General features: G+C 38.6%; 2 protein-coding genes and 1 pseudogene across 12 annotated transcripts in view; all 3 read left to right on the top strand.

Moving 5' to 3' along the window:
• Nucleotides 1-7,101, top strand: LOC136173210 (pirin-like; annotated as a pseudogene).
• The window catches only part of IQCB1 (IQ motif containing B1), a 150,244-nt gene extending 139,121 nt beyond the window's left edge, over nt 1-11,123 (top strand). For 5 of the 7 annotated variants that reach the window (XM_065942663.1, XM_065942662.1, XM_065942659.1 and 2 more), the window contains 3 exons: nt 7,109-7,240; nt 8,858-9,014; nt 9,860-11,118. In XM_065942663.1, coding sequence (XP_065798735.1) covers nt 7,109-7,240; nt 8,858-9,014; nt 9,860-10,089 — 519 coding nt within the window. In that variant the 3' untranslated portion in view covers nt 10,090-11,118. Of the gene's footprint in view, nt 1-7,108; nt 7,245-8,857; nt 9,015-9,859 lie in introns of all 7 variants that reach the window. The other 2 variants (XM_065942666.1, XM_065942665.1) reach the window with 2 other exon arrangements.
• Nucleotides 11,124-24,699: 13,576 nt separating this feature from the next.
• The window catches only part of GOLGB1 (golgin B1), a 75,379-nt gene continuing 72,752 nt past the window's right edge, over nt 24,700-27,326 (top strand). For all 5 annotated transcript variants that reach the window (XM_065943442.1, XM_065943441.1, XM_065943440.1 and 2 more), the window contains exon 1: nt 24,700-24,842. The gene's annotated coding sequence lies outside the window, so the exon portion shown is untranslated. The remainder of the gene's footprint in view (nt 24,843-27,326) is intronic.

Below are 27,326 nucleotides of genomic sequence, written 5' to 3'. Positions count from 1 at the left end.
TAATGTAGTAAAAAGAGTACTGGATTAGTAGGCAGAGACATGGGTTCAAACTTGACTTTTGCTGTTTACCTGCTGTAAAGTCTTGCTTAAGTCAACTTAGCTTTTTCTAAGCCTTAGTTCCTTCCTCTGTCAGAACCTCCTTAGGGCCAAAATGATTTAGATATTCAGTCTTTATTACTTTGATAGAACCTTGTGCGTCATTTACCAAAATGCAGTGTTGTTATTTGTTAATTTTTTTTGTTTTTACTTGAACTATGAGCATCTCAAGAATAAGTCACTAAATCTTATTTATTGTCAACTTCTCGCATGTGCTTGATACGTGAATGAATATCTACCCTGTCTTTTTCACTCAGTTGTTATGTGGATCAGATGACCTAATTTATGGGAAAGTATTTTTTCAATTGTAAAGTCCTGTTTAAGTGCAGCATATCATATTGGATGTTTTAAATGCATAGATAATATATTAGGTATAATTAGATCATTATAATTCTTGAGTTATAGAATGGTGTTCTTCAGTGATTTTCCTGGGGTTTATCTGGAGCATAGTAATATTTTATAGCACAAGACTGTCTATTTCACTTAATATCTAGTTTTCCTAATATATAGTTGTTTACTTATATATAGTTAACATTCATATTAGGATTTCAGTCTTATAGCATTTAGATTTATAATCCCTTATTGTAAAATTTTAGGTCAGTTTCAGTTTTTCACAGTCATAGATTTTGAACAGTCTCTGTTGATTTCCCTGATTAAGCTTTTACAAAGTTTTTTTCAAACCATTCAAAAAACAGAGTAGTACTCTACTCTGGGAGAGATAGTCTGCTGCCTACATCTTTCTCATTCAGGCCAAGTCTGCAATAGATGGTCCTGTTCTGTCACTGAATCACATCCATGCATGTTGTTTACCTTCTGCTAAGCAAGGCCATCTAAGGATTAACCCATAGATACCAGTGTTAGCCCTGGAGGAGGGCCTGGCAACCCACTCCAGTATTCTTGCTTGGAGAATCCCCATGGACAGAGGAACCTGGCAGGCTGCAGTCCATGCGGTCACAAAGAGTTGGAAATGACTGAGCGACTAAGCATAGCACAGCACTAGTGTTAGAGACTGATGGTGAAAGGAGGAACCTGTGGGTTCTTTCTAATACCTTCACCTCATGACTACCTCCTTTTTTTTTTTTTTCCCTGTGCTGCTTGTCATATGGGATCTTAGTTCCCTGACCAGGGATCAAACCCATGCCCACTGCAGTGGTGCAGGAGAAGTGCAAAGCCTTAACCACTGGACTACCAGGGAAGTCCCAAATTTTTTATTTTGATTACATGTTGAAATGCTAATATTTTACATATATTGAGTATATGAGTTACATATATTGAGTTACATATATATGCTTATGTAACTCAGTACATGTAAAATACTAATTTCACCTCTTTTTACCTTTTACTCTGTGTAAATCAGCTAATTTCAAATTACACATCCTTATTCATGTAGAATAAGGGATTTCATGTAGAAATCCCTAAATTCATTAGGGATTTCTGTAGTAGTATAGTATTGGAATTAAATTTGAAGAATTAGCTGCCTTTACCCTTTTAATGCTCCAGGATTTTCTTTTCTTGCTTCTACATCTCTTAAGAAGCTCAAAGGGGACCCCCCAAGAGCATGGGAGTACTGGGCATCAATAGGGCCAAGCAAGTTCAGTGCTAGTGATCTGTTAGCAGAACCCTGCCCTCCTTGGTCAGCTTTAGACTCCCAGGGAAGTTTCTGAGAGAGATGGCCAGACGCTTAACTTGTCCTCTGCAATTTGGTGCAGATGGCAGACAACTTTTCTTTTGCAGAGTACTGCGATCTGCTAAGCCTCCAAACGCTCTCTTTTTATCCTTCAACATGGTGTCCTCCAAAGTTACCCTGTTAGTGCTCAGCCAGGAGCAGTTAGAAGGGGTTGAAGCATGGGTCCGCAGAAGCACTGGCAGACCTGAGTTTTAAAATCTGGCTCCGTTTTTACTGTTTGATGAATTTAAAGGTAGTAGACCAGGCAGATTTCCTGATCACCCACACTGAGGTTTTGAAACAATATCTTACCTCCTGGAAGGGGGATGTAGCATAGCCCAGGAAGACCTCCATGGACATGTTGGTCAGTTGAACTCAGGAGGCCTGTACTAGATGATCTCAGGCTGGGGCATTGTGCATGAGGAGACGCCTTGCTCAGAGGAGCCAGCCCATGACCTTCAACTGTGGGTTAATTTGAGGAGCTCACAGAAGATGGTGAAGCCTTGGTACCAGGAACTAAAAAACAGTGAAATCCCTAAACCCAGTAAGGATAGTGTGACCATTGCTGTTATTTCTGGAGAAGCCCTGGGAGTCAAGTCCAAGATTTACATCTACACACAACCTTACATTTGGACTTCAAATTGGACAAAGGAGCAAAGCATTCCCAGCCTATTCCTAAAGGGTGGACAAGCTCCCTTTGAACCATATCTGGAAATGTGTATACTGTACCTGATAATATGCAACAAAAAACAGAACCTCATCACACAGCTGTGTTAGGGGAAGGTGACAGTGTCCACGTGGAGAATAAAGATCCTGAGAGAAGCCACTCCATCCTAATTCTTGAGGAGCCATTAAGAGAACTAGTTGTTCAGCATGGAAAAGTGTACTTACCCTTAGAGAATCCAAAATGTGATGCTTTCTTGACTTGAAATTTTTGTAATCTTCTGTTTATTGTCAGTGAGGTGCTACTAATTTTCAAACATAACTTAGACCTTCATGAAAGGACACAGCCTCATATACTGCAGAGATACCAAAACTATGACGAGATTTTTTTTATCAAGTCAGTTCAGTTCTTGACATTAGCCAATGCTATTTAACTGACAACTACAGTAAATCTTTAAAGTTGTTTTCACAAGAATTCTGTAACTGTTTATGGTGACAGATGTTAACTGTACCTACTGTGACAGCCATTTCCAAATATATACAAATACCAACATTAAGTTGGACACCTGAAATTAATATAATATTGTATGTCAATAATATTGTACCTCAACTTTAAAAAATAAAGAAGATAAAAAGAACTAAAGCTTCAAAAATGTGAAATGTTTGTGAAAGAGCCAAACCTAAGAATATTTTGAATAAAGAGATTGTCATTCCTGATGACAGCTTGCAATGGGTGAGGGAGATATAATTGCATTTGTTTATCTGAAATTTGGTCTTTATAAATCATTCACAATCCTAGTTTAAAAACTTGTTTTATACTCCTTGGGAATTGGATGCTAGGAAAATAACTGTTTGCTGTTTACATATGCCTGAGTTTGTGTCAAACTAAGAAATACAGAAAGTGAAAGTGAAAGTGAAGTTGTGTCCGAATCTTTGCGACCGCATGGACTGTAGCCTAACAGGCTCCTCTGTCCATGGGATTCTCCAGGCAAGAATACTGGATTGGGTTGCCATTTCCTTCTCCAGGGGATCTTCCTGACCCAAGGATCGAACCCAGGTCTCCCGCATTGCAGGCAGACGCTTTAACCTCTGAGCCACCAGGGAAGCCTAAGAACCACAGAATACATACCATTTTAGTGGTAGAAGAAAATATTCTCATCAGCTAGAACTTTCTGAATGTCTCCTTCTACTCTAGGTTCATCTTTGATGAACACAAGTAAAGAGATGTCTCAGGCCATTCTTGATTTCAGAAACATGGAAAATGACTTTGAAAGAGCCAAAACCTGAAAATCAAATATTGGAAACGAGTGACCAGCACAAGGGCAGGTCTGACTGTCTTCTAGAATTTTCCATTTGTGTGATCCACCTATTCATATTCAGTGCATCCAATTTCCAAAGTGGACTTTGCCAGTGCTTCTAAAGAATTCCACACTAAAGTGATAAACATGGTTTTTATAGCAATGAATGTGAGATATTTCCTGGCACCAGCAAATAAACCTAATTATTGGTTCTTTTACAAAAAAGAAAAAGAAGAAGCTCAGAAAGGTGATGTTTGCTTGTATCTCCTCTAGAGCCAGAATGATAGCTAATTCTTGCTACCTGATTATAGAAGAAAAGTACCATGTATACATATCCATTGAAGACCAACTGCAAAAGCACTTACTGAAACAAACCATTGGCAGTTGAAAACAATAAACATTTGGTTATAGATATAATCTCAGATTCCTAATATAACAAAGAATGAAGAAGAGACAGAGAAAGAGATGTCAAGGTGAATTTTGTCTGGTCTAAGGGCAAAAATTCCCCTGTTCTGGAAACTTTAGAGTTCCCAGCATAGCATCATAAGCCTGACTTGGTACTAAAAGCAGGAGGCAGAGGAAGGGTAGGAAATATAAGGAAGAAAAATCAAGAAAAGGGAAGAACAGAAGAAAAGGAGAAAAATCTCTCAATAGGAGAATGAAAACACAGTTGCAGGCTTGAGTACTATAGTGAAAACAGATATTAAGGAAAGTTTATATACTGATGTGAAAACCTCCAACCCCTTTTTACTTCTCAGCTCTCAGTGCTGTCACCCAGGCTTAAACCCTGTTGAAAGCATTTTCTTGAGGAAATCTGAACAGTCCAAGAGAATAGTTAAACTCACATTGAGGTGCTCCAATGAAACAGCCCAGTTCAGTAGCCCTAAAAAGAAGTACATAGTAGATTAACCCCACCCTCCTGCTCATTTCCTCCTCCTCAGCATTTCTAAACAGCCGAAAGTATCACTGGACATCTGAGGAAAGCTAACACCAAGCAAACAGAATAAAACTACTTGATGGAAACAGCTATTGCAGGGATAAGAAAACATTTTAAATGTATTATTTTCTCAGAGAGCTAAAAGACAATTATACATGAAACAAAATCAAGATGCTGTATAACAGGGAAGAAATACAATAAAATTTGCCAGAAAAAATAATATAAGATATAATAAAAGGGATAGGAAAAAAGGTTTGGGAAATCTAGAGAGCAGGGCAAAAAGAAAAGAGAACCAGTCTAAGAGATCAAATATCCAAACATGTGAAACAGAGAAGAAGAAAAAAAAAAAAACTGGAGGAGAGAAAACAAAATAGTTTGATTTCCCAGAACCAAATATCATGTGGTTTAATTCAAAAGGACTGACCAACTGTCCAATACAAAGACAGAAATATACTCACATTTATTTCACATTACTGTGAAATACACTGGGAACAAAAGTACTCTTCAACAACATAATTGGAAGCTAAAAGGCATTGGAGTTAGGCTGACACATGTTTGAGGGAAAATGACTTCCAATTAGAATTCTGCATCCAACCAAACCATCAGTTAAAAATAAAGATAGACTATAAAGGTATATTTATGCATCACAAATCTCTGAAACAAAGGAATAACTCAAGAAAGGAATCCAGAAAACACAAAGGAAAAATGAAGAGTCACCAAGATGATGGTGAATGGGGATATCAGGATGACAGCTATGCACCAAGCATAGAGAACGATTGATTCAGATTGGAGCAGGTTAAAAAGCTCCAGAATATATATCCAAGAAAGTTAATTTGGTAGATTGCCTGATATGTTTTACTTTGTGAACAATTAGGGCGGAAGTTGTTATGTATAATCAGTGATAAATACATAGAAAAATAATCAAGGAAAATACTAGAATTATTAATTCCTTGCTTATTTTTCTAATGTATTAAAATATGCAAGGAAGAAAAAAGTAATCATCACATACTATGTGGTCATAAAATGAATAGCCTTTATGTAGGCATAATGTAAACACTGAACATTAACATAACTAAAATTATGATTTAATAATATTGAATATTTAGCGATATAGAAAATATGTGTGAAAGAGAGCTAAGTCCTTACCTTTCAGATAAGAAAGTCAACAGATAATACCTATTACTGAAAAAAGTCACAAAAATGTAGATGGAAATAAACATCAGAAGAAAAACCTGAAAGAACTAAAGCTGATGTCTTTGAGAGGAGAGGACAGGCTAACTCTGCAGAGAGCTGTAAATTTTTAACAGTTCTTCTAAAACTGATAATTTAAACGATAGAGTTACATCAACAAATTTTTGGAAAGCATCAAATTGTAAAATATATTAGGTTGCAGGTCATGCAGTTTTCTTGCAACTCTTCAGCTCTATAGTTGTAGCACAAAAGAAATTGTGGACAGTATGGAAACAAATGAGCATGATTGTGTTTCAATAAACATTTGTAGATGCTGAATTTTGAATTTCCCTTAATTTTCACATGTCATAATTCTTTTCCTTTTGAACTTTATAATCATATAAAATGTAAAAGGGCTTCCCTGGTGACTCAGACAGTAAAGAATCTGCCTGCAGTACAGGTGACCTTGGTTCAATCCCTAGGTCAGAAAGATCTCCTGGAGAAGGAAATAGGTATCCATTCCAGCATTCTTGCCTGGAGAATTCCATGGACAGAGGAGCCTGGCAGGCTACAGTCTATGGGATCTGAAAGAATCGGACACTACTGAGCAACTAACACTTGCACTTCACTTTCAAAATGTAAAAAAGTCATTCTTCTCCAGCTACTCAAAAACAGGTAGCAGCTGAATTTTATCTGAGGGCCATAATTTTCCAACTTTTGCCTTTAATAAAGTGAACATAGAGCAAAGGAGAAGAGTGAAAAAAATTGGGTAAAATAATTTCTTGTCTCCAAATCTTGCCTGTTACAAGATTTCTTATCAGGAATTCATTCTGAAGAACAAAAGGAAGCACATTTGTTTACCAAACTTTTTCTAATTTACTGTCTCCTTGATCTTTACTATCTTTTGGCTAAGTACAATAGGGGATCCCTGTTTTCTGTAGACGTAGAACCTGTCTTATGGAGATTGAGTGACTTGCCCAAAATCAAACAGTTTTATAAGGGACTAGAACTTCGACTAGAACCCAGAACTGGTTCCCTGTTTATTTCTCTTTATTGTCTTCTGTAAAAATAATACATGAGTATATCCTTGTAAAATATTAAAACACTACAAAAGATTATAATGATAAAGTTATTATCCTCTGTCCCATCTGTCATCTCTCCCTCTATACACCCTATGAGTTAACAACTATTACAGTGTTGTCCCTACTATATATTGTTGTAGAAAGAAAATAGTTCTATCAGGGAAGAAAAATCACACATCTTTTTTTTTTCCCCCAGACTCTTAAATTCCTGGCAAAATGCCGTAAGAAAAAGAAACTATTTGCTCCTTGGCCTGGACTCAGAGAACTCACTGATGCACGCAGAATTGAACTGAAACAACAAGTGGATGACTATATCAGAAGACATCCTGTGTGTAGGCTTTTGTGTGTGATTATTGATTATTGCAGTGTGTGATACTCACCAACAAATAAGTCTCAGTTGTATATGTACATTTATTGTTGGCATAAGGTAATGCAATGGCTTTATCATAGCCTTACCATGGCATTACCATGGCTTTACTATGGCTTTGGAGTCTTATAATTGGGTGGACCATAAAGGTAAAGTCAATAGTAAAGGACACTTCACTTAGTGGTTTTCCATACTGCATCCGCAAGACTGTTGGTACATCCTTATCAACATTTATTATTTTCACATCCTAATGAACATGAAGTGGTATTGTGATTTGGGCTTATTTACATTCTCTAATAATTAGTGATTTTTACCATCTCTTTATGTGTTTATTGCCTATTTATATCCTTTTTTGGAGAAATTTCAATTGAAGTCCTTTACCCATTTTTAATCGGGTTGTTTTTTTTTTTTTTAGTGTTGAGTTTTAGGAGTTCTCTGTATATTCTGGATATTAATTCCTTATCAGATGTATGATTTGTAAATATTTTCTTCCATTCTGTGAGCTGCCTTTTTACTCTATTGATAGTGTCCTTTGATGCACAAAACTTTTTCATTTTGATGAAGTACAATTTGTCTAATTTTTTGTTGTTGTCTGTACCTTCATAGTGTCATATTAAAGAAATCATTGCCAAATCTAATATCATAAAGCTTTTCCTCTATCTTTTCTTCTAAGAGTTTTGTAATTTTAGGCCTTATGGTTTAGGGCTTTGATCTCAATTTTTTATTAATGCACTGTGTGTTATTCTGATGCATTCTCCTATTTAAAAAAGAAGTGCCTCTTTAGCCATGCTCTAGTACAGCTATTACTCTGTGGCTGACAAGTAAGATGTTAGTTAGAACAAGGCAGCATCCATGATCCAGGAACTGGAATACCTGAGAAAACTGTAGTGTTAGAAACTTTATCAGTTTCAGTGTTGAGGTTATGTCATCCTTGTTCTAAATATTAATAATTAGGTCAGTTCCCTTTAAAGTAGCTAACTAGCCAGAAGAATATGATCCTTTGAATGATTCTGTCCCTTGTTCTGTGAAATTAGAGGCTGTATAACATTTTGGCTTATATAAGTTTGAGAGAAGGAATAGAATAAGAAGTAAGGCAGTTTCTCAGGTGGGGTTCAGAACAAAGGGATTGGTCCTATTGCTCCTCCAGGCCAGTGTCTTTACCAAACCATTTGTAACTTTCACTGATTCCTCAATCTTACCTCTTCTCCCAGAATACTACACTATGTGAGGAAGTGAGGTATAGGAGTATATCAAAAAGAATCTTGCCCACCTGCATTTTCAATGAAATCTGCTTTTAAGAAGTTATTTAATGTTTGTTCAAGAGTACAAGATTGGGCCTCCCTGATGGCTCTGTGGTAAAGTTCTGCCTGTCAGTGCAGGAGACATGGGTTCAGTCTCTAGTCCAGGAAGATCCCACATGCTATGGGGCAACTAAGCCCAACCACCACAACTACTGAGTCTGTGCTCTAGAGCCGGGGAGCCACAACTACTGAACTCACATGCAGCAACTACTGAAAGTGAAACACACTTTGATATATGTGTCCTTCATGTGACAATTTTCTTGTCTTTTGTTCCCAGGGTTCTCAGATATCAGATGTGACCAGCAGGGAGCTCCATTCCCAAGCACAAGAACGACTGCAACACTACTTCATGGGCAGGGCTCTAGAAGAGAGAGCTCAACAGCACAGGGAGGCACTGATGGCTCAGATCAGCACCAACATTGAACAGTTGATGAGTATGTGCTTATTCCATTTCTGTTTCCTAAAAGGAACACCTATGCAAGATTTTGGTGACAGCCATAATCTTCAGAAGGAAAATAGCATTTAGTGGTCTATTAGCCCATTTCCTATCCTCAGAAATTTCTACTTCTGGGTCATATCAGCACACAATATTTTCAACTGATGCATATCCCTTAACCTTCCTGACTGCTTCCCTCAGCCTTTCTATCATTCATATGTACCAACTCAGACAAAGTTATTAATTTCAAAGATGCTGAGCCCTACTAGCCAGACTTTGTTATATAGTAAGAAAAGCTTCTTAAGCCTACTTTAAAAGTAGATAATGACAGTATTTTATGATGCCATTATATATTTTTAATGAATTGTTTTCACAAAAATTAATTCACTTGCTTCTCACAACTGCTGGTACATTAAATGAGAGATCCCATCCCATGAAGCCAGTGTTTCAGACGGATTCTGAAACACTTTTATTATTTGCAGAGCAGAAGGCATCAGGGTCCTCTGTTTAGTGCCATTTACTTGTAAATTTTGTATTTTTTAATGGATGGGTGGCTAGAACTGAGCCTCTCATCTGTAAGAATTCTGCTGTTTTTTTTAAAGTGCCTACTCTTTTAAACAAACCATCTAAAAAAAAATGTACCTCTTTGTTCTTTCCCTTTAAACACAGAAGAATGGGCTACATCTTGTGAATAGTCACATGCCAACTACAGCTGGCAATAATAGACTCAGAGTTAGAATCTAGTTTCTGCTGCTGTTGCAGAGTTCCAGCTCTGCAGTTTCTAAGTTTTTATTGTTTGGTACGGAACTCTTCCACTCACCTGTTTATTTTTTGTTACTGCAGAAGCACCAAGTCTGAAGGAGGCAGAAGGAAAAGATCCTGAGCTCTTCCTAAGTAGGTCCAGGCCTGTGGCAGCCAAAGCCAAGCAGGCCCATCTTACCACCCTGAAACATATACAAGCACCCTGGTGGAAGAAGCTTGGGGAAGAAGCAGGAGATGATATTGACGTCCCAAAGGATGAACTTAGTGTAGAATTAGGAACTTTATTCATTGGTGGAACCAAACCACCTTAAAGGAGTTACCTGGAGGAATGACATATCTATATTTAAAGAGATTATATTGGTTCTACCTCTGACATGCTAGTAGACTAGTGTTATCCTTAACTCATGGTTTTCCAGAGGTTCTTCTCCAAACAAGACTTGAAGGAAATAGGCAAAGAGTTATTTTCTACCTCAATTTCAATTCTTTTCTTTTTCCACACCTCCATCCTTGACCACACATACAAATTGGTGTGGCTTTTATTATGAAACTAAACTCAGCATTGTATTCTGTTGGTAATATATGTTTGAAATGTGATATTTCCTTTTTGTTTCCACTGTTTTCCAACTAAAAGGTGTTTTCTAAATAAATATTTTCAACAATTGTTCTGAAAAACTTGTCAGGTTTACTTCAACTTTTCACATTTATTGATTTTTCTATTGGCTTCCCAGATAGCACAGTGGTAAATAATCTGCCTGCAATACAGGAGACATAGGAGGCACAGGTTCAACCCCTGGATCAGGAAGATCCGCTGGAGGAGGAAATGGCAACCCACTCCAGTTTTCTTGCCTGGAAAATCCCATGAACAGAGGAGCCTGGAGGGCTGTAGTTCATGGGATCTCAAAGAAGCAAACATGACTTAGCAAATGTGCATGCATTCACAGGAAATGTGCTCTTGGAACTTATTAAGGTGAGGGAAAGAAATGGTCAACTGAAAGACAATTAACTATTTTCTACCAGTGTTTGAATTCAGCTTCTGTCTTCCTATTTCTAAAAGTAACTACATTTAAAAAGTCCGCTTGGGATTCAATGCCAGAAAAATTTGTGCTAATAAAACTGCATTCTTTCTATTAAACTAAGAGAACAATATAACATACTATTTCCATTTCAGTCTTGTCTCCTAGGAGTCTCAGAACTAAAATAATGTTTAATTTCTGCTATGGTTCTCAATATCTACATGATTATTAGGTTCTAGCCTAATAATTTTGAATTTCGCTATAATTTCTGTGTTTTAATACCAAAAGCCACCTCTATTTGTGTTTTGATAATACAGAATTTACATTAAAATCAATTAAATCATTGACTCCATATCATAAGGAATCTGGAGTGTGCTTTTTTCTATAAATGAGTAGAAATACCAATATTTCTGGATGGAAAGACCAAATACTATAATGTTCATCCCTCTGAAATTTAGTAAAATTCTATTCAAAATTCTAATGTAATTTTTATTCATAATTTAGAAAATGAGTAAAATTCATTTGTAAGAATAAGCAGATGAGAGTTCTGGTTTCACTTAGAATATAAAAAGTTCCATGAGAATGTTTCTTCCATCTTAACAACAAAAACTTGCAAAGTGATCTATGAAAATCATTTTTCTTGAGCCTATCAGATAGTTGGGGCCTCAAGATAACCAAATAAATCGATGGGACTCAGTATATGAAATAAACCATTTTATCTTTAAGAGCACAAGAGACAAAAGTGGCTGGAAGAAATCAACTAAAATTTTAACAGATTCTTAAAGGTGAAGTGTGAGTTCCATGTCAGAATATTTAGGAACTTTAGAAGTTAGAGTTTTACCAAATACAAGAAAGTTTGGGAGCAGGGCAGGAGACCTGAAGAGATACCTTTGTGGCATAGGCAAATAGGACATGACAGGCTGCTACTGGGTGACATGCCTAAAGCCTCACCTGCTTTCCCAGACCCTTTTTTTTTAAAGGTCTTAGGCTCCTAGAGCAAGGGTAGCAAGCCCTCTTACTCGAAGGCTCAGACAAAATTCCAATGTATCTAAGGAAGGAACAGAAAACCTAGCTGTCTGTGCTGGGGACAGGAGTGATAGGAAATAGTCTACCGTGATACAGGTAGAGTCCAGTGTCACTGAGGGAAGTATGGAAATAAAAACCCTGTCTCCTGTGAGGGAGGCCAAAAATGACGTTGGGCCCAGAAATCCTATGCCTACGCAAAGCAGATGTCTGGTAAGCTAATGAAAAGGAGCAAACTCCTGCTAAAAATCAACCACAGATATGAGGCAGTTTGACTACCATGGCATAAGAAAGCCCTATCTCCAACCCCAGGAAGAAGAAACATGGCCTAAAATTTAGGCTGGATCAGGACAAAAGACCACCCAAGTCTCAACAACGAGTCTAGCACCAAGTAATAAGCAGCAGTAGTTAACCACTGGGGTAGGGAAGCATGGAGACACCCCTTCCCTGCACTCCCCCACCCCACCCCCGCAGGAAAGGCAAACAGGGATGCTTGCAAATGGAGGTAAAGCAGGAACATAGAAAAAATTTCAAGCTTTTCAGACCCCACTATAAGCATAAGGTAACAGCAACTAAAAAATACAGGCACTTGAAGCCTATAGTACATTGAAAATGAAAAGCCAGACCCAGCTAAACTCCTGAATGGTTTAACTCAGCCTCCCTGCAACACTGCAATATAATTCATTTTTTCCTTTTAATTTCTGACTTAATGCTGTCTCACTTTCTGACTTTAAATGCTACTATGTTTACTATAACAAAACAGTAATTCAGTATTACTCAGATAAATGAAAAATAAGACATTTTAAACAGTGATATTGTCAATTATTTGATCATCAACATTTGTCACAATTTAACTTTATTGGCTCCTTATTGTGAAATTCAGACTTAAATTGAATAAAGTAAGGAAAACCACTAGGCCATTCAGGTATGACCTAAATCAAATCCCTTATGATTATACAGTGGATGTAACAAATTCAAGGGATTAGATCTGATAGAATGCCTGAAGAACTACGGACAGAGGTTCATAACATTGTACAGGAAGTGGTGACCAAAACCATCCCCAAGAAAAAGGAAGGCAAAATGGTTGTCTGAGGAGGCCTTACAAATAGCTGAGAAAAGAAGAAAAGTGAAAGGCAAAGGAAAAGATATATCCAACTGAATGAAGAGTTCCAAAGAATAGCAGGGAGAGAAAAGAAAGCCTTCTTAAGTGAACAGTGCAAAGAAATAGAACAATAGAATGGGAAAGACTAGAGATCTCTTAAAGGAAATTAAGAGATACCAAGGGAACATTTCATGCAAAGATGGGCACAATAAAGGACAGAAATACTAAGGACCTAATAGAAGCAGAAGACAGTGAGAAGATACACAGAAGAACTGTACAAAAATGGTCATTTGGTTTTTTTTTTTAAAGGTGTTAAAGATCCGGACAACCATGTTGGTGTGGTCACTTGCCTAGAGTCAGACATCCTGGAGTGTGAAGTCAAGTGGGCCTTAGGAAGCATTACTACAAACAAAACTAGTGGAGGTGATGGAATTCCAGCTGAGCTATTTCAAATCCTAAAAGATGATGTTAAAGTGCTGCACTCAGTATGCCAGCCAATTTGGAAAACTCAGCAATGGCCACAGGGCTAGAAAAGGTCTGTTTTCATTCCAATCGCAAAGAAGGACAGTGCCAAAGAGTGTTCAGACTACCACACAGTTGTGCTAATTTCACAAACTAGCAAGGAAATGCTCAAAATCCTTTATCCTAATCTTCAACAATATGTGATCCAAGAACTTTCAGATGTACAAGCTGGATTTAGAAAAGGCAGAGGAACCAGAGATCAAATTGCCAGCATCTGTTCAGTTCAGCTGAGTTCATTTCAGTTGCTCAGTCATGTCAGACTTCTTGTGACCCCATGGACTGCATCATGCCAGGCTTCCCTGTCCATCACCAAATCCCAGAGCTTACTCAAACGTATATCCATCAAGTTGGTGATGCCATCCAACCATCTCATCCTCTGTCGTCCCCTTCTCCTCCTGCCTTCAATCTTTCCCAGCATCAGGGTCTTTTCCAATGAGTCAGTTCTTTGTATCAGGTGGCCAGAGTATTGGAGTTTCGGCTTCAGCATCAGTTCTTCCAGTGAATATTCAGGACTGATTTCCTTTAGGATGGACTGGTTAGATCATAGAAAAAGCAAGAGAGTTCCAGAAAAAAAATCTTCCTTGACCTACTCTAAAGCCTGTGACTGTGTGTGTGTGGATTACAACAAACTGTGGAAAATTCTTAAAGAGATGGGAATATCAGACCACCTTAACTGCCTTCTGAAGAATTTGTATGCAGGTCAAGAAGCAACAATTAAAACCAGACGTGGAACAATAGACTGGGTTCAAATTGGGAAAGGGGTATGTCAAGGCTATATAATGTCACCCTATATATTTAACTTCTGTGCAGAATACATCATGAGAAATGCTGGGCTGGATGAATCAGAAGCTGGAATCAAGACTGAGGGGAGAAATATCGATAGCCTCAGATATGTAGATGATACCACCCAAATGGCAGAAAGCAAAGAGGAACTAAAGAGCCTCTTGATGAAGGTAAAAGAAGAGAGTGAAAAAGCTAGCTTAAAACTCAACATTTAAAAAACTAAGATCATGGCATTCAGGCCCATCACTTCATGGCAAATAGATGGAGAAAAAATGGAAACAGTAAGTGACAGATTTTATTTTCTTGAGCTCCAAAATCACTGTGGATGGTGACTGCAGCTGTGAAACTAAAACATGTATGCTCCTTGGAAGAAAAGCTATGAGAAACCTAAACAGTGTACTAAAAAGCAGAGATATCCCTTTGCCGACAAAGGTCTGTATAGTAAAAGCTATGGTTTTTCCAGTAATCATATATGGATGTGAGAATTGGACAAAAAAAAAGGCTGAGCACCAAAGAATTGATGCCTTTGAACTGTGTTGCTGGAGAAGACTTGAGAGTCCCTTGGAGAACAAGATCAAACCAGTCAATCCTTAAGGAAATCAACCCTGAATATTCATTGAAAGACTGATGCTGAAGCTGAAGCTCCAATACTTTGGCCACGTGATGCAAAGAGCCTACTCATTAGAAAAGACCCTGATGCTGGGAAAGACTGAGGGCAAGAGAAGAAGAGGTGACAGAGGATGAGATGGTTGAATAGCATCACTGACTTGATGGACATGAGTTTGAGCAAACTCCAGGAGGTGGTGAAGGACAGGGAAGCCTGGTGTGCTGCAGTCCACGGGGTCACAAAGAGTTGGACATGACTGAGCAACTGAACAGCAACAACTTTATTGGATGTCTTGCTCACATCATAGCTCATTTTCTATACAGAATAGAGTACTAGAGTGGGTATAATACAAATAGAGACCCAATACATAACATTTATTTTTATAAACCTATAGAGTGAGTGTCTAGAAATAGAAATTTCTGCTAGTTAATAGAAGTTCCATTGAAAAGCTACTCTGCATCCTGTTTTTCATTTTAGGAATATTCATATCTGTTTAAGTCATTTTTAAATTATGACAAAATAGAATCCAAAGGCATGATTGCTATTATAATGATTAAATTTTGAAGATTTTATTTACCTTATAGCTGAAAGTTTGTTTTCATTGACCAGCATCTCATTATTTCTCTCACCTTCTAGCCCTTGGTAACCACCATTCTACCTTCTGAGTTTGGCTTTTTTTTAGATTCCACATACAAGTAAAACCATACAGTTTTTCTCTCTCTGGCTTATTTCACTTAGCACAGTATCCTCCAGGTTCATCTTTGTTGTCACAAATACAGGATTTCCTTCCAAGAAGTGACCAAATAATACCATGTTTATATTTTCTCACATCTTCTTTATCTATTCATCCATTAACACTTAGGTTTTTTTCACAACCTGTTGATGATTATGAATAATGCTGTAATGATGTCTCTGAGATACTGATTTCATTTCCTTCAGATATATACCCAAAAGGGGGATTTCTGAGTTACATGGTAGTTCCATTTGGGGAATGGAAGTGCTGAGGAATCTCTGTGCTATTTTCCATAATGGTTAAATGAATTTACATTCCAACCATGTACAAAGGTTTCCTTTTCTCCAAATTTTCTCAACACTAGTTACCTCATTTTCTTTTTTCTTTAATATAAAGGCCATCTTAACAGGTGTGAAGTATTATCTCATTGTGGTTTTGATTTGTATTTCCCTGATGATTATTGATATTGAGCACCTTTTCATGTACTTTTTGGCCATTTGTGCCAAGAAGTTATTTAGGCATATAATGCTATCTACTGGAATTAATTCAAACTCCACAAGTTGAGGTTATCCCCAACAAAACTTCCCTCACTTCAGATGCCATCAATTAAGGTGTACTCAGACTGCCCACACTTCTGACCAACTGACCACAAATTTGGGAGTTGATGCAAACTTATCAGGTTTGATAATTCACTAGAACAAACCAGAGAACTCAGGAAACATTATACTTTTGAATAGTTTTGCTGAAATGATACAAATAAGATTTAGCCAAGTAAAGAATACGTTTGGCAAGAGTTTGGAGGATCTCAAACATAGAGCTTCCACCCCACTCCCCATGGAGTCAGGATGCATTACCCTCTCTCCACAGCACACTGAAGTGCTCACCAATCAGGAGGTTCAACTGAACCTTAATGTTCAGAGTTTTCACTGAAGTTTCATTACATAAGCATGATTAATTGTACTATTGGCCATGTTATTTAAATCAATTTTCAGCCCCTGCCACCTCTCCAGTGGTCAGGAAGTCAAGCTGATATCATGTGGCTCAAAGGCTTAACACTTTAATCCCTTTACACCCACCACAATTAATAAACACATTCCTGTCACTTAGGAAATTTCAAGGGTTTAGAAGCCCCATCTCAGGAACTCAAGGCAAAGAACAAATCCTTCCTTATAAAATACCCACACATTATTATTATCTCTGATATAAAGAGAGATGTGCCCATATCTGGGCATAAGCTGTATCTACCTTACTCTTTTCTGTTTTATACTATATGACGTTTAGTAAAAAACTGAGACACACAGAAAAGCTGGGGAAAGAAACCAACTTTCATCAAGAGATAACACAACCAGATACAGAGATGACTCAGATATTGGAACACACACAAAAAAAGATGTTAATAACTGTGATTAATAAAAGATAAAATGTAAAAGTTGATAACATGCATAAAGAAATGGGGAATTTCAGAGATGTAGGTTTAAAAATAGATTAGTGGAAATGCTAGGAAAAGTACAATATCAGAAGTTAAGTTCATTAGCAGTTCTTTGACAAGTTCATTAGCAGACTAGAATTGAATAAAAAATAGATGAAGTTGTCAATACATTAGTAGAAATGTTCCAAACAGAAACACCAAAAGAAAAAAAAAAAAAAAGATGAGGGGTGGAGAAGTAGGGAGAATAGAGCCTCCAAGAGCTATGAAACATACTAGCAGTATAACATGCAAGTAACCGGAGTTCCAGAATTAGAAGAAAGAGAAATGAGGTAGAAGAAGGTAAAGGAAAATGGCCAAGGACTTTTGAAAAGTAATGAAATGTAGATCCAATAATCCCAGAGAATCTCAGCAGGATAAATAACAATTATGTTAAAAATGTAAAAGCACACCTAAATACATGATAGTTACATTGCTTCAAATCAAATATAAACAGAAAATCATGACAGCAGAGAAAAAAGAAAAATCATGTACCAAAGAACAAATAGAGTTTTGCTAGATTTCTCAACAGAAACTATACAAGCCTGAAGACAATGGAAGTGACATCTTTAGAATGCTAAAGGAAAAAATTATCAACTCAGAATTCCATATACAGCAATAATATCTACCAGAAAATGAAAGTAAAGGTTTTTCCAGAAAAACAAAGCTGATCATAAAGGAAAAACTTCAAAAAATGAAGATCATGGCATCCAGTCCCATCACTTCATGGTAAATAGATGGGGAAACAATAGAAACAGTAACAGTCTTTATTTTCTTGGGCTCCAAAATCACTATGGACGGTGACTGCAGCCATGAAATTAAAGATGCTTGCTCCTTAGAAGACAAGTAATGACAAACCTAAACAGCATTTTAAAAAGCAGAGACATTACTTTGCCAACAAAGGTTCGTCTAGTCAAAGCTATGGTTTTTCCAGTAGTCGTATGCGGATGTGAGAGATAGACAATTAAAAAGGCTGAGCGCCAAGAAATTGATGCCTTCAAACTATTGCTGGAGAAGACTTGAGAGTCCCTTGGAGAGCAAGATCAAACCAGTCAATCCCTAAGGAAATCAACCCTGAATATTCACTGGAAAGACTGACGCTAAAGCTGAAGCTCCAATACTTTTGCCACCTGATAGGAAGAGCTGACCCATTGGAAAAGACCCTGATGCTGGGAAAGATTTAAGGCATAAGGAGAAGGGGATGACAGAGGATGAGATGGTTGGATGGCATCACTGACGCAGTGGACATGAGTTTGAGCAAACTCCATCCAGGAGATGGTCAAGGACAGGGAAGCCTGGCGTGCTGCAGTCCATGACATCGCAAAAAGTTGGACACAACTGAGTGACTGAACAACAACAAAGATTTTTTAGACAGAAGGAGCAAGATAGAAATAAGATCTACACAAAGAAAAAAGTGAGGGAAATTGTAAAAATTAAATATAAAAGAATTTTTCTTATTTTAAATCAATTTGAAAGTTAATTTACTGTCAAAGGTAGAGAATCTTAAAAGCAGCAAAAGAGAAGTGACTTTTCATGTACAAAAGATCCTCAAAAAAATATCAGAAGAATTTTCATCAGAAATTTTACAGGCCAAAAAGCAGTGGGCCAATATATTTAAAGTGCTAAAAGAAAATACCCGTCAACGGAGAGTCATTTATCTGACAAAACTGTAATTCAGGAGTGTGAGAGAAATTAAGACATTCACAGGTAAACAAAGCTGAGGAAGTTGATTATCACTAGACCTGCCCTGCAAGAAATGTTCAAGAGAGTCCTGCAGGGTGAAATGGAAGGACATTAGATAGTCAAAGCTGGTATAAAGAAATAAATATCTCTATGAAGGAATCTGGGTGATGGCAGACATCTGATTGAAGACAACAGCATCTAAGAAAATAGAAACCCTACCATTTGGATGATCACCACAGCCTTTTCTAAAACCAGCTTGAACATCTGGAATTTCACGGTTCACGTATTACTGAAGCCTGGCTTGGAGAATTTTAAGCATCACTTTATTAGCGTGTGAGATGAGCGCATATATAACTATTTACCTATTAAAAAAAGACAGAGTTTCTCTTTTTCTGGAGAACCCTAATCCTAAGTCCTAACTAATATTTAAGTATATTAGGCAGTCCTGACACCTAAAAGTTTAAGAACTCTTGATCTAACATAATCATTGCAGCATTAGTCTTTAGCAGTTGGTCCCTTCCCTAGTCTATTTGAGAATGTAAGGATATGCTATTTATAGACCCATCATCAAATCATCCCGCCTTGCCTCTTTTCAGGAACCTAATTATACTACTACTGCTAAATACTATATAGTATTTAGTATACTATAGTATTTAATACTATATAGTATACTATATATACTACTATACTACTACTGCTACTGCTAAATAATAAACATTTATTGTGTGATATATGCCTGACTCTGGTTAAGTGTTTTATGATCATTGTCTCATTTATTCCTTACAACAACCCTACAAGATAGGAACATTTATAATTTTCATTTTCTAGATGTGAAAACTGAAGCTGTGAGACATTGACTATTTGCCCAAGTTTAAAGCCAGGTCTATACAACTCTAAAATGAACCCCTTATTCATTTCAGTTAATCATTCATTTCCTCACTCACTCACTATTTTGGTACTTGAGTATTTTGTAGATATTTAATTAGTTGTGTGAAAATGTCCCATTTGTTTTACAGAACACTTCTTAAGAGTTGGGATGGCGCTCTATAATGTTTTTAGTCCCTTCACCATTACTGCAATGTACTTAGTTGCTCAGTAGTGTTTGACTCTTTGCAACCCCTTGGACTGCAGCCCACCAGGCTTCTCTGTCCATGGGATTCTCCTGGCAGGAACACTGGAGTGGGTAGCCGTTCCCTTCTCCAGGAGATCTTCCCGACCCAGTAATTGAACTGGGGTCTCCTGCATTGCAGAAGGATTCTTTACCAGCTGAGATACCAAAGAAGCCCATTTTATATATATTAGTGCAAGATTTATGCACTTTGAGGTGTTCAATTAATCATTAAAGACTGAGTTCTCAGTACTTGACAAACTATCACATCAGAGATTTTAAACTAACATACTATTCATTTAGTGAATACCTATAAGCATCTATGATGTAAAAAATCCTGTGCTAGATGCAGAAGGCAGATACAGTTTCTGCTAATGGGGTTTATGTTACAAAATAAGAGAGAAACATTTAACAAATAAATGATTTAATGTGTTATGACTATTATTTTGCAGGAAATAATGTGTACATGAGAGCCATTTAATCTGGGAGATGGTGAGAAGAAGCCACTCAAAGAAGTGAAATAAAGAATGAACTGAGCAACTCAAGGAGTAAAAGAGGAGTGTTTCATGGAGAGAAAATGGAAAAACACTATATTTATTCAACCAATGTATTATGAAGAAGATGCTTCGTAATTATTTGTTGAGTGTGGATTTGGCTAGCACATATGAAAAAGTGGTCTTGCCTTTCACTAAGAGACCAAGCAATTTTAAGTGATTCGACTTTCATGTAAAACACTAAAAAAAAAAAAAAAAAAAAAAATCAGAATAGAAAGATTAAGTAAATCAGGTTAAAATAATAAATATGAAAGGAATAAACTGGCTTCATAGAATGCCCATATGACATGCAGAAGACAAGGGAGAGGAGGCAAGGTCCTAGATGGCTATCTCTAAAATATGCAACCCTCCACACTACACAAGTGTGAAAAAGTCACATAGCTTGATGGGCAAGTCTCCCAGGGAGCAGAGACTCACACATGTGTCCCTTCAGGAGTCCTATAAGGTGTCTTAGTCCTGAATCTATAAATTATGCAGCCAAATCTTTCACTCATATTAACCAGTCTTTCTTATGCCTGTCAACTCAATTAAAATGTATGTAAGGAAAGGAAATGAGGTTGGTAATCTTGAAGGCTGAGATGAATAAAGCAGGAGAGAAAGGCTAGGACTGCAATTACTTCAGCAATCAGAAGACGGGTTGTTAACTGCTGGTTATATAAAACCTATTAATAACTTAGTTTTGACTCTTGGTTGAATATACTTTCCTAAACAGTATGCTTAGAACTCTAAAGTAGTAAATGCAGAAAATATCTTAATTGTTAAATAAAGCTTCTAATAAAGATTAAGGAGAGTTCATTGAGCAGGACACACCTAGGACAATTTAAAGATGTATAGGAGGTCTATAGACTCTCTCACAATATCTGCTCTAAATGCAAATTGTCAAATTTATTATATCAGCGATGGTGAAGTGGCTTTGTTCATCTTGGTGATGTCCTTAACTAGGAATATTGATGAGGGTAGGTTTTAGTGATACAGTCCTTGAAAGTACCTATGAAGCATATCAGAGATGTCCATTTGATGTGTAATTTGAGTTCTAGTGGCCTCTTTGTGCCAGTATATTCTCATTAAATACAGTTGTCTCCTGAAGGACTTTTAGAGTACTCTCCAAAAGAGGGGCCTGCCACATTCCCTAAGATACATGATAAGAACATTCTTCAAATTGAAGGGCTAGAAAAGTCTCACAAAGCTTGCTTAAAGGCCTGAGATTTATTCTTTGAGTCCAGGTGAAAAAATAAACCACATCAGTGCCTGACACATGGTCGATGCTTAGTAAGTATTTGCTAAATCAGTGAAGAATAAGAGGAATTTTCTGAATGATTAGAAATTTTCTCTTTGATTTCAGATTCCTCATGCTCTTGGCTGTAAGTGCCTCAGGATAAGTCACCATTGCTCCTCATATGACTTCTTCATATATTGGAAATGCTCAGTAACAATTCATATAGAAATAGTACTCAAGTTCTTATGGCATGAATGTTTTTTCTCCTCTACAAAATACCATGGAGCAGCTCCTAGAAAGACCATGCCTGTGAGACAACTCTTGCCACCTCCCACGCAAGGAAGCCTGACCTCTTCAGCTCTCTTCTCCCATGTGCCTAGGACTCCTGTTTGGCCCTGCCCCTTTGGGAAAAATTACTGCTTGAGGATGCTCAGAAAGAACTGAAAGATAGTATCAAGACAGGAGCGTAAGCAGGCAAGTATCTGTATCCCTCAGGCATCTCCGATGCCTCTAAGAAGCCTGTACCAGAACATCCACTCTGCACTTAAAACCCTCTCAAGAAACAACCTGCCATCCTTGTTCCCCATCCCAAAGTTCATCCAGCAGGAGGTAAGGAGACACCTGCAGCTTCATAGATAGAAGAGGCCTTCAGATCCCAACCTCTTCCATCCTCAAAGATAAAACTATCTATAGGAACCCAGGGAGAGAAAAAACTGGAGCTGAGCTGGGAAATACACATCAAGGGCTGCTGAACCTTCCAAGTTTCAAGGAGACAAGAAGCCGAAACAAAAGTCATCAGGCCTGGTCTCAGTTTTCCTAAAGTCAGATCAGTCTCTCCAAGGGTCTAGTACCCAATCAGAGTGCCAACATTCCCAGGAGGAAAAGTTCAAGAAAGTTCAAAAAAGAACAAAAGTTCCAATTCCTGTAGACAGCCTCCTCTGACATCAGATCTAGGAGTTAATTAACATGAAGGATGACTACATGAACTACAGTAACAACATGGAGACACATGGCCTGAAATCTAGCCAGTGTGGTATGGGCTTCCTTGGGACACCAGAGCAAGGCCCAGGTAGCTCACAGAGCAGCGGTCCCTCTGGTTTCATCATAGATGAGACACCAGTTCCCATCTGCTGTGACTGCATTCTGCAGGCAGCCCCTAGTCAAGAAATGGACACCCAAGTATGCACACGTATCTCTGCACTTCCAGAGGAACACCCCTGACTCACTACTTCTCAGAACCAGGGGTTTCAGAAGAACAATATTTTCTTAAACTTTGAGTATTGGATATTTGGTACATTCTGGATCCTTCTGGGATTTTTGCTGAGGTAGAGGAATATAGCCGATAAAGACCCAGACCTCTGCAGGCAAGTACACACAGATACTTTCATACAAAGTCCAGATCGCCTAATTTAGACTTCTTCGTCCCCTCTGGAATCCTAATTCCTAAGGATTTTATTTGATGACTATATTTAAATATAACTCACAGAGACCAGATACTTGAGAGGTCTGCAAATTATCAGGGAGAAATTTCAGCTGTTGATACAGTCAGCTGGGTGCCTCAACCCTGAACAGCTGCAGTTGATTATCAGCAACATTCCCCTGTTCACTGACCTCAAATAAAATCTCTGGGAGAGCCTGCAGAATAAGCCCTGCAAGCCCTGGCTCATGTTGGCCCTGGAAGGTCTGCCCTGTATGTCCCAAGTTTTCAGAAGTACAAGAGAAAGAAACAAAAGCCAGCATGCCTTGTCTCGGTTTTTCTAAAGCTGCAATCACTTGAACTGACTGTACCCCTTCTCTTTTTATTTTTCCCTAGGCATTTTGCCATCTACCATGTTACGGTTGATCCTTTAACAGTGTGGGAATTAGGGGGATGGACTCTCTGCAGTCCTAAAATCCAGAATAAATTACAGTTGGTTCTCTCTATACCTGTTTCTTCCTTACAGGTGGTTCTGTATTCACAGATTCAACCAACCCCAGCCCAAACAGTGTAATTTTTTTTTTTTAATTAGTGTATAAGTGGACTAGTGCAACACACACTTGTGTTGTTCAAGGGCTGTTTTTCTCTCTCTTCGCTAAATTGTTATTTTCAAAAGGGCAGGAACTTTTATTTCTTGACTCCCGCTATATGTACAGGTCCAAGAAAAGTACACAGTAATTACAGGCGATTACAATTTTAGATCGGTAGCGAGCAGAGGCCTTACTGATGTTTGAACCTTAAAGGGTTATGTAAGGATTAGGGTGAGGATGCATATGATGGGCTCAGTGCCTGGTACACGGTAAGAACTCAACAATTCAAATACTCCTCATCGTCAAGACAGTGCCTGAAATCACAGGAACTGGCTACTTCCCCCCCCTCCCACTTCCTTGGGGGCTTAAGGAGAGGATGCATGTTTCCTGCGCTGTTACCTGAGCGCGTCACTGAACCCTGTTAAAGGAACCGAACCCTCAGCCTCTGCGTAAGAGCCAACTTGAGCTCCACTTCTTAAAAGGCATTTCCTAGTATTCACCGTTCTCTCTCTCACTCATGTCCTTAGAAACACCTCTGACCATTTCATACAGACGCCAGGTTGTAGCCCGAGTTTTCATAGTAACTCACTGTTTGTCTTTGGGCGAGTCACTTTAAACTGATTCTCATTTTTCATCAGTAAAGGGAAAAGGTCATATTAGACAACCTACTTTCCGGCTATAACATTTTATGAATCCACGAGCAAAACTCATATCCCCACTCCCTTCTCACGTCTCATTCAACAATCCTAATGGCAGCTGATTCCCGCTGTGCAGTGTCTCTGCAAAAGGCCAAGCACGGTCAACCTCGTAGAGGAATTAGAAGAAATCGGCCGACCCATCTCACTTTGGAAACACCTGACCCTAAACAGAACGCCCGCCCTCCCGGCATTTCCGGTTCTTCCACAGATTTTCTTCCGGAACACTTGGTCGCGTCTGACTCCGCCCTTGCTCCACTCTTCAGAGTCCATTGGCTGTTTCTTTGAGGAAGCGGAGCTTTTCCCGACATCGATTGGTCTCTGGTATTGTTGATGGGTTAGTTACAAACAAGGCGTGCCTGGTCTCCCTGGTAACGTCCTGTCGACCGTCCTGATTGGTCCATATCCTAATCCCATCTTCCGTCCCAACTGCGAGTGGCTGAGTCCCTTGGCCCGGCGCGGCGGTGGTAGGTGTCGCGTACGGGATTCCTGAGCTGACGTGGCTTAAATTTGGGAGGGGGCAGCTGGAGCCTCCGGCGACAGCCTCTTCCAGGTGAGTGGGGGACATTCCCCAACTCTTCGCCCTCTTGAGTCTTGTAACGGTCACCCCCGCTACAGGGCCCGCGGGGCTGCCGAAGCTGCTACATTCGGTCCTCTCCCCGTCCAGCCTCTCCTGATTCCGCCTAGGATCTGGCCCTTCTATCCGCCTCCCTTCACTTACCAGGCCTAGTTGTAATCGTCCACACGCCAGCTGGCCCCGCCGGATGGCTTCGGGGTTGCCCTGTGCGGCCTCTAGACACGTATCCGCTGTCTGTCCCCTCCCCGGGAAGTTTCTCCTCCGGGAGCGATGGAGAAAGGCGTTCCGGACAGTCCTCTCCTCCACGGCCTTGTTCCTGAGCGGCCTTCTCAGGCTGACCTGCGTACGCAGCAGCTGAAGTCGGAAAGAACCTGCCGGGGCCCTGCGCTCCGGCCCTAAACAAACTTAGTGTCGGGAAGGGGAGGCGGGACCCAAACAAATCCAAAGTCTTGAGGGCAGAGATCACAGAAACATTGGGGATAATAATGCCAAAGAGGGCCTGTAGAACGATCCCGCTAATGAATTGCTGGAGAGATTCAGAGAAGGGGACTAATCGTGCGATCCCAGCAACACTAAAATCCCAGGTATCAGAGGTGGGCAGGCTATAAGAGGAAAGGGAATCCTGAAGAGACTTGAGGTGGAGGGGGGTCTTGATTTTGATTTGGTGGTGTGGAGGGTTGTTTATTCTGCATAACAAAGAGTGACGTGTAGGAGTGTGAAAGGGAGGATGAGCCGCTCGACAACTGAGGAATTTTTGTCTGACTTAGAGTTCCAGTTGGTCTGTAGGGAGAAGACAATTTAAGAGTGTTAGAGACAATTTAAGAGGGCCAGAGATATTTAAAAATCACTGGATAAGTGCTTTCACTTTTGGAAATAGTTGGAAGTTTAATGAGCTTTTAAAGAATTTCAGTATGTACACGCTGCTGTTTTTAAAATGGATACCCACCAAGGATCTACTATATTATAGCACAGGGAACTCTGCTTAATGTTATGTTGCAGCCTGGATGGGAGGTGAGTTTGGGAGAGAATGGATATGTGTATATGTATAGGTAAGCCCCTCTCCCTGCACCTGAAACTGTCACATTATTAATCAGGTATATTCCAATAGAAAATAAAAAGTTAAAAAAAAAAAAAGAATCTCACAGTTCTGAACAAGCTGGCAGTGAAGAACTCTGCACAGAAAGTCTGGAGGGTTTTTCAAAAGAATGAAGGAATTAAATTGGGTTGGTCAGAATCATTATGAATGGTCAGAATCAGGAAATGTTCTTTTGGGAAGTGGCAGGATATGGTCATGGATTGATACTGGAAAAAACTGAAGAGAATTCAAAAACTTCAGACATCGTACACTGTTAGCACAGCTTTTAATTTTTATCGTTTGACCATGAAAGGATCGTTTATGCTTTCCTCTTAACCATGTTAAATTTGTTGGACTACATCAATAGTTTCCAAACATTTTTGACTGTTTGCTCTATCAGTAAAACATATTTGAGCAACCATCCTCTAAATACTGTATACTTAATTATAAATACTATATTAATAGCACTGTAAATATATTATTTATAAACTATACCAAAACATATTAAAAAGGATGAAAAATTCTTTCTCATTTTCTGCGACACTCCCAACCCAATCTAGAGATTACATAAAGGTGTTTCCTTACTTTTTGCAAAGTGTTTGCATCCCTGAGGACTTCCAGATGGGGAGACTCCTTTTTTATTTTTTGAGGACCTCCATTCCTCTGGGTGGGTTTCCCTGGTGGCTCAGAGTTTAAAGCGTCTGCCTGCAATGCGGGAGACCTGGGTTCGATCCCTGGGTCAGGAAGATCCCCTGGAGAAGGAACTGGCAACCCACTCCAGTATTCTTGCCTGGAGAACCCCATGGACGGAGATGCCTGGTGGGCTACAGTCCACGGGGTCACAAAGAGTCTGACACGACTGAGTGACTTCACTTATTCCTCTGGGATGCAGTCTCTCTTAAAATTAATCATCTTTAGGATGCAATTTTTTTTTCCTTCTGTTTGAATCTTAAAAGTCTCTTTTTTTTCTTTCCCCTTTGTATTAGTGGATTAATTAAAGAGATGCTGATTTTATTCTTGTTGATAAAAATAAATAATTCATAAACTTCTCTAGCTTAACAACTATTAGAAATAAATTATTTGGGACACATCTCCCCACTGATTATTATATACCAGGCTATTGTTAGGAACCACTATATGAAAGGATGTTAGAATATGTAATACTCCATTTTTAATTAAGCTAATATAAAATCAGCAATACATGCTTTTGGTAAAAGTGAATTCACTACAGAAAGATATGAAAACACAGATCTCTTTCTCTGCTATATACTGATCCTTTTCCCCATTCTCTACTTCCCAGAAGTACACACTGTAAATAATTTCTTTATTGTTAAGAAATTTTCTAATCATATTCAAGCACATTTGTATCATACATCTCTCTCCTT

Source organism: Muntiacus reevesi, chromosome 8 (assembly GCF_963930625.1).
Source record: "Muntiacus reevesi chromosome 8, mMunRee1.1, whole genome shotgun sequence".
Lineage (NCBI taxonomy): Eukaryota > Metazoa > Chordata > Mammalia > Artiodactyla > Cervidae > Muntiacus > Muntiacus reevesi.
This window is presented reverse-complemented; position numbering and strand designations above follow the sequence as displayed.